This window comes from Mobula birostris, chromosome 7, assembly GCF_030028105.1.
Source record: "Mobula birostris isolate sMobBir1 chromosome 7, sMobBir1.hap1, whole genome shotgun sequence".
Lineage (NCBI taxonomy): Eukaryota > Metazoa > Chordata > Chondrichthyes > Myliobatiformes > Myliobatidae > Mobula > Mobula birostris.
The window spans coordinates 101,314,193-101,322,720 of record NC_092376.1 but is presented as its reverse complement, the minus strand read 5'-3'; the positions used below and the strand labels follow the sequence as shown (position 1 = coordinate 101,322,720).

Sequence of the window (8,528 nt, the reverse complement as noted above, 5' to 3'; positions counted from 1 at the left end):
CAGTCATGTGATGAATATGTGTAAACGGAGTTGGCAACCCCCCAGTACTCAATCGTACAGTTCTTCATGCTGCAATGAGAATCTAGAACGGGATGTGCAAATGTGCTTCTTTCTCTGATGGCCACAGATGAATCAAGATAAAGTCCCATCACTTGAAAAAAAAACTGAAACTCTTGCACTTTATCGAAGCAGACTTAGCTGCAGTTTATTCATTAAGAAAAAAAGCAGACAGTAACAAGGACGAAGGTACATCAGCTGAATTGTTTGACCCATACAATAAAGAGCCAATCTCACCTGCCCTTTCCCTTCCCAATATATAAAGCACTTGTATCAGGTGGTCAAACCCCTAACACGAAACAGCCACAGCATGTCCTAAAGCTCAGAGCAGTACTTTAGTCACATCCATGACAACCCTCCCCATTTCCCCATCTCTTCTCCCATCCCTCCCCCCACCAACTTCCCCATCAAAAAAGGGCATGGCAATTAGCATGCAATAAAAAACATTGTAATACAGAAGAGAATAATTTACTGCAAATTCACTTGAGTTTTTTAAAAGAAAATACTGAAATTGTCCAGTTCTCCCACCAACCCCTCATTCTTTTAAACATACAAGTATGGAAACAAGTATATGGCATCAAACACCAACTCTGGCATCTTTCCCATTGATTAGGTAGCAGGTAGGCAGGTGCCTTGAATCTTGGTTCTGGAATTTGTTAAGCCATCACTGGAAAAATATGCACACAGTGTCCTTTTAAAGTGGTCCCTGAAATAGAGATTTTCTGTTTTGGGATCCATGAAAGTACCTACTGAAGTTAGTCTGAGCTTGAACCAGTCCTTTGGTACAATAATTTCCAAAGGAACTTCTGGTAAGAGTAGAGAACAGTTGCTTTAAGTCTTCAAACCACATTTTCAAAGTTTAAATGGAGTTGGTCTGACTTATTTAAAATAAATTGGTTAAACATTTGGCTTCTATCAAAGTTATGCAGCACCACGCAAGCGCACTAATGTTGGTGCCCTAACAAAGCCAATGGTCAGCTTCAAAAGTATTTCTCACCTGCTTCTTGGAAAATAGATTTCACCAGCAGATCATATACAAGAAAACTAGTTTTTTGGAAAAAAAATAGGTGAATGGTGAATATTATTTCTAATTGTTTAGAAGCCGAATAGAATAAAAAGTGAATTTGAGAGATTTATTCTTGAAAACCATTGGTACATAAAGAATATCCCACCAATTAATGATTTAGTATAGGGAGCAAAGTCAAGTGACAACTGATAATGGAAGTAAAACAGGTAATTGTTTTAAAGAGAAGAGGTAGTGAAAAGGGCTGAATAGGGATTAAGACTTGACAAGAGATGATTGGCAGCATGGATGCATCACAGCTTGGCACGGCAGACTACTGTAGCCAAGATCATATGAAAACACGGAGTTGTGAACACACCCCAGTCCATCCTCTCCTCTGCTGGTTTGACTAACACTTCTATTTATCTACTGGGAGACAGTGTGGAATAGGCTCTTTTGGCCCTTCGTACTGTGTTGTGCAGCAATCCACTGATTTAATCCATGGGACAGGAAAGCAGCCAACATTATCCAAGATCCTCCAACCTTGGTCTTCCTTTCTTCTCCCCTCTCCCGTTGGGCAGAAAATACAAAACCTTGAGAGTACACATCACCAAGCTCAAGGGCAGCTTCTGAACAGGTGTTATCAGACTTTGAATAGACCTCTCATACAGTTAAAGATGCCCTTGAACTTTATTTGCCTGCCTGGACTGCACTTACTCTGTAACTGTAGCACTATATTCTGCATTCCAAATAGCTCAAAGTACTTCATATATGGAAAGATCTGTCCGGATGGCGCACAGCAAAGCTTTTTACTGTATCGTAATCACAGCTTGGCACGGCAAACTACTGTGGCCTAGATCATGTGAAAACACATAAATATCAAAATCAATACAAGCCTACATTTTCTTGAGTGAATCAGGTCTACACTATGATGGCTAGATCTGGCATGAAAGTTTCACTCAAAGAACAATATGTTGAAACTCTAATTGGGTTTACGGTGTGGCCATGGTCGGATTACTGATCAGGTAAGAGGTTGAGTTTGGGGAAGAGGATAGATGGAAAGGGGAGAAGGATGATTTGGTGATGGGCCATGCAATGAAAGAGAGGAGCTGTACTCTGCAAGCCCCATCTATCTCAATTACATATTATTGGTATTGGGGCCTGAGACCAGGTTAGCATTGGGACAAAGGGCAATGTGTGGATGGGAATATCATCGTATATTTCTTGATCAGGGCCTACGCAATTGGCAATGCAATTCAGGTACCAAAGTATAATCAACTGAGGATGAGACCCAGTCTGGACAAGAGCCACAAGACCTTATATGCCCATTGATGGTGGACATCAATATCCTAGTATAACGTGATCTAATTTCCACTGTAATTCTACAAAAATAATATAGGGTGGGGACGTCCGCAGTCAAATTCATATCCAACCTTGGCATTGTCTGAGTTGGGCAGACAGGGCCATAATGGGTAATGCCCATCCGCATTCAGGATTGATGTAAAGTGATTAGAAAACGATGCTATCACTTTCACTCTGTGGGCCGTACATCTTCAACTGGGATCTCCTAAAATAAGCAGCTTAATGAGATCTAATTTCCAGATAATCAGGTGAAAAACTCATGCTGTTTTTTACTTAAAGGGCAAGGGGCTTTCTGCTACCCCATTGATACAAATCAGTTACTCTAATCAGAGTTCATGAGTCAAGAACTGTTCCTCATTTTTCAACTGGCCTTAGTGCCATTGAATATGTACTGGTAAAATAAATACTGCATCATCCAGATTCCCAGCTTAGATAGTTATTCAATGATCACTGCTGGAAGGTCTAATGAGGTGAAGTGAGACAATACCAGCACTGTTCTAAGTGCAACGCAACAAAGAATGAGGATGAGGAGCTAAGCTCTGAGACAGTGGAATCAATGTTTCAGTGACTGCTGCACATATATGAATTACGTTTAACTTCAAACCCTGTGGTTGAGTAATCATCTGTAACATGTCTAATGAGAGCTTAACAAAATTTCAGTGAGTGCCTATTATTTGGGAGATATTGACTCTGACCAGTTTAGTTATGTTATAAATGATAAATCACTACAGACCAGATCAACCATGTTATACGTGGTAATTAGTATTACAGGCACATTAGAATAGAAAATTGTAAAGAACGAAGTCATTCAAAATTCAACAGGAAATAGTCAATATGATTCTCAAGTCCACTTCATACTCTGGGCATTGAAGGGTAGAGTTCAGTCTAAATCTAAGAAAATTTTGTGCAACTAATACTTGAAAAAATTATCTCATTGGATTAAGAATTGATAAGCTTACTTTGTACAGTAGTTGATGGTGTGTTGCAGAATTTAATGAAGTCACTTTTTAAAACAAAACATTCCAACAATGTTTGCTGAGCAACAAATCTAATTTGCGATACTATTATAAGCACATCATTCAAAATGTTAAGACAAATTTCAAATATTAATTTTTCTTCTGCCGAATTTAATTAAAAGAAATTAATTCTTGAGATCTTAGGATTTTGGTAATAATATTATATAATTCATTTCAAGAATAATGGTTTCTCCCTCTCTTGAATGTGTTGTTTACTTTCTCTGTTGCATGGTTCTAAGGATGGCAGACACTTCCAGTTCCTTGATGAATTCTTTGTGATGGAACCCAAGCTCTTTAAATTCTGATCCTGCTCTCAGTGCCCATCCACCGGTTCATTACTACAAGACTAGTTTCTACTCGGGGCTACTGTACATTGATCGCAAGCTTTTTCTGATTTCTTTTCGCTCCTTCCCTAACCCAGCAGCTGGGGTTGTAGGAAGGACAATAACTTACCTGCGAGCGTGGATGAGATCAATACAAACTGAGAAACTTGATATGTACTATTACATTGCCCACTCCCTTAACCCACTCAGCTACATAGTGAAAGCACCAAACCTCCTTTAAGCTTCAATCAGCATAGCAAAACTTAGGGACAAGTAAAAGTCTGGGAATAGTCATAAATATAAAAAAACTTGCATACTTAGTTAAACCTTCCAACAATACAGAGAGGACAGTGTAGTTTTACAGTATTCTGGTGTAAATGAGTACCGCTGGTTTTAAATACTAGAAACAGAAACTCCACATTCTATGTCTGGCTATACAAGTATTAAACTGAGGAATCTGTGCAAACTGCCAGAATAATATTAACAGAAGACATTACAATGTCTGAAAGAGGTAGCTGAAGAGATTGTGGAGGCATTAGTAATGGTCTTTCAAGAATCATTAGATTCTGGAATCATTCCGGAAGACTGGAAAATTACAAGTGTCACTCCACTCTTTAAGAAGGGAGGGAAGGAAAAGGAAAGAAATGATAGGTCAGTTAGCTTGACTCCAGTGGTTGGGAATATGTTATAGTCCATTATTAAGGATGAGGTTTCAGAGTACTTCGAGTCACATGATAAAATAAGCTAAAGTCAGTATGGTTTCCTTAAGCGGAAATCTTGCCTGACAAATTTGTTGGAATACTTTGAGAAAATAACAAGTAGGATGGACAAAGGAGAATCAGTGGATGTTGCCTACTTGGATTTTCAGAGGGCCTTTGACAAAGTGATGCACATGAAGCTACTTAGCAAGATAAGAGCCCATGGTATTACAGGAAAGATACCAGCATGAATGAAAGATTGGCTGATTGGCAGGAGGCAAAGAGTGGGAATATAGGGGGCTTTTTCTGCTTAGCTGCCAATGACTAGTTGTGTTCCATAGGGGTTGGTGTTGGGACCACTTCTTTTCCCGGTACATGTCAATAATCTGGATGGTGGAATTGATGGCTTTGTGGCTAAGTTTGTGGGTGATATGAAGATAGATGGAGGGACAGGTAGTATTGAGGAAGGAGGGATTCTGCAGAAGGACCTAGACAAATTGGGATAGCGGGCAAGGAAGTGGCTGGTAGAATATGTAGGGAAGTGTATGGGCATGAATTTCTGTAGAAGGAATGAAGGTGCAGACTATTTTCTAAACAGGGAGAAATTTCAAAAATCAGAGGTGCAAAGGAATTTGGGAGTCCTTGTGCAGGATTCTCTAAAGGTTAAGTTGTAGGTTGAGTCAGTGTTAAGGAAGGCAAATACAATGTTAGCATTCATTTCAAGAGGTCTAGAATATAAAAGCAGGGATGTAATGCTGAGGGTTTATAAGACATTGGTCAGACTGCATTTGGAGTATTGTGAGAAGTTCTAAACCCCTTATCTAAGAAAGAAAGTGCTGGCATTGGAGAGGGTCCAGAGGAGGTTCACAAGAATGATCCTAGGAATGAAAGGGTTAATATACAGTATGAGGGGAGCTTGATGGCTTTGGGCCAGTACTCACTGGAGTTTATAAGAATGGTGGCGGGGGGGGGGTGTAATCTCATTGAAACCTACTGAATATTGAGAGCTCTGGATAGAGTGCATATGGGGAGGATTCTTCCTATAGTGGGTGAGTCGAGGACCAGAGGGCACAGACTCAGAACAGAAGGACGGCCATTTTGAACAGTGATAACGAGCAATTTCTCTTGCCAGGGTAGTAAACCTGTGGAATACATTGCCACAGATGGCTGTGGAGACTAGGTCATTGGGCGTATTTAGAGTGGAGGTTGATAGGTTCTTGGTTAGTCAGGGTGTCAAAGGCCATGGGGAGAATGCAGGATAATGAATCAGCCATGATGGAATGGCTGAGCAGATGGATTGAATGGCCGAATTCTGCTCTTATATCTTATGATCTTGTTATAAAGAAATCAATTACCAGAACTGAATTCTTCATCATTGGGAAGCTGGGGGGAGGGCAAAAAGACATTTTGAGATCTGACATAAGTAGGATACAATTTAAAAGTAAAATTTGTTCAGTCATTATATGCAGTTACTCCCATCATAAGAGTTGTAAAACTTGAAAAACACTACCTACAGAACCTTGAGAATCTCAGGGCTTTAAAAATCTATATTTTCAAATTGGCATTAATACAGTTAAATGTTTTCTAGTTCGCTTGTTCAACAACACATGTCATTCTCTTGTATACTGAGCTACAAAATTCTTCCGGTCAATTCACAAATAAGAGAGACTTTAGTTAAAGGAATTGTGATTGAAAATTCCCTGATTCATTAAACTTCATTCATTATAGGATACTGGCAGGTGCATGGAATTACTCTTGATCCTAGAGTGCGTAGAAACAGGAGGGTTCATTTTATGGAGAAAGGAAAATAAAAAAATATAAACATATGGTTTAAGATTTGATGGTCTCTGGAAGCAGCTGTCAATTGGTGCAAATAAGTTATTTGGATAAGCACATCCAAGGCATTGACAGCTGAAGAGAAAAGAATACAGAACATAGCTTTTACCCCCAGTTCTATGAGGAAAATAAAGGAAAATATACAAGACAGTATTGAATATTTACACCCTTAAAAGCCAGAAGGAGTAGATGGAAATTCAGTGTCTTATAAACAGAAGCCATTTGTTCTAGAACGGATGCATCAAAGGAGCTCTGAATCCACACAACAAAAGGCACCCCACAGCTTCATTAAGACAGACAACCTGACAAAGCTATTGTTTGGGTTAATTTCCAGAGGACAGATTTTCCTTTGAAAAATAATAATTTGATGTCTAATCATATGCAGTGTTAAGGTGACCAGTCAGACAAATGTTCTAGTTCACTTTGTCCTGGAATATATAGAGGTTGTTTGTGGCAGCGACTGCTATAATATTCTCTGAAGGGTGCCATGCTGTGTGCAGAATCTTCTTACTGAAGTCCAAACTGTCGACACTAATTTCATCTTTCTTCCGCTTGCCCCCCATACATACTTTGCGGGGTTTGAGGATTGCTCTGGGCTTGCTGTTCTCACGTGATGCTTCCAGTGTGACATCGCGTTTTGTATTGCGATCAAACATCCTGAAGAAATTGTTGTATGAGCCAGTCATGATCACACTGTGGAGGAAGAACAAATACAGTCATAAGACTGTGCAATGTAACATTCTTCCAAAGCCCCTCAACCTCCTCCAAGGCACAGTGACCACCAACTAATTGCTTACTGACAGATTGGCTATGTCATAAATAGTATTCCCCAAATAAAATGGGATCAACTATTGGAAATAATCTTTTAGGATACACTCTCAAAAACTTATTCAGTATTGAAACCTTTATTGATTGTATTCAGTGCTATAAATATTTTCTCTTGATAACATATTAGCTAATCTTTGCTGTATCCTTTGACTTCTGCACACACACATAAATGTCTGCCTCTACCCTTTTCTTTTCAGTGACATCCAAAAGGCCAAGTCCACATTCCTCCAACAAACCCAGTTTTAAAGTACCGTGTTGTTGCTGGTTTTGCTTTAAGGACAGTTCAGTGTTCTTGTTGTTCCATTTTTGTGGATGTTTTGGACCCAGTCCAAGAGAAAGAAGATTTAAAATTAGTGATATAATTAAAGGCAAAGAGTGATGACTATCTGTGATAATGGACGCAGGAGACTGATGGACAGTACTGATGAGATAATGCATGAGGATGGAGAACAGATTGAGATTAATGCTACATATTGGTAATTTGGTTTATTATTGCCATGTACTAAGGTACAGTGAAAAACTTGTCCTGCATACTGTCCATACACATTAATTCATTACAATGGTTCACTGAGGTAGTACAAGGTAAAACAATAACAAAGTGCAGAATAAAGTGTTACGGTACATTATAAGTGCAGTTCAGGTGGACACTAAGGTGCAAGGTCACAATGGGGTAGATTATGAGGTGAAGGTCAATTGTATAGCACATGCTGGGAAAGGAATGTGCTTGTGGATTTCTCAGAGGACTGTGAAAGCACAATTTTTTAAATGATTGGTAATTATCTGTTCCTTTATCCTAGCAAGATGACCCCTGTTTACCAACACATAAGAGAGCTACCTCCAGTCTAGAATTCTCTGAAGCACTCTGTCTCTGAGCCTTTTTCCCTTCTTTCATGATATTTGTTAAATTGCTGGATGCCTTGCCTAATCTCTCTCCCTCGCTGAGAATCACGCCCTGACGCCTATACTAATACCAGGATATATCCATGTATCCCAGCAGAGGCCTGGTACTGGGTTAAGTTGGGAGTGACAGCTTCTTCCTTGTTACCTGTCCCTGCTTTGTTTCAGTGGATACCACTGGGCTTCCAACAGGACGGCCCAATTTTCTTGAGATTTCCTAGCTGTGATCTTACCTGTAAAGGGTGAACCCATTGGAACCACCGCCCCCCCCCCCCCCGCACCAACTGGAAGCCAGAGTCACTGTGCAAGGCTGCACAGGGGCTTAAACAGAACAGGGATAGGCAGACAGTATTTTCAGAATGACTGAAGTTCTGGACACAAGAGACTATTCGGTCAATAAGTTTGTGCTGTTGAAAAATCATGTCAGTCTCATTGCCTTTCTCTTTTCCCATAGCCCTGCAGATTGTCTCCCTACTAACACCATCCAATTCAGTATCCACACCTCTTG

The 8,528-nt window shown here is 39.8% G+C and overlaps 1 protein-coding gene across 1 annotated transcript in view; it reads right to left on the bottom strand.

Annotated features, from left to right (window-relative positions):
• Window positions 1-463: 463 nt before the first annotated feature.
• The window catches only part of LOC140200342 (serine/threonine-protein phosphatase 2A 55 kDa regulatory subunit B beta isoform), a 395,776-nt gene continuing 387,711 nt past the window's right edge, over window positions 464-8,528 (bottom strand). Inside the window, exon 9 of the mRNA XM_072263535.1 lies at window positions 464-6,988. Coding sequence (XP_072119636.1) covers window positions 6,709-6,988 — 280 coding nt within the window. The 3' untranslated portion in view covers window positions 464-6,708. The remainder of the gene's footprint in view (window positions 6,989-8,528) is intronic.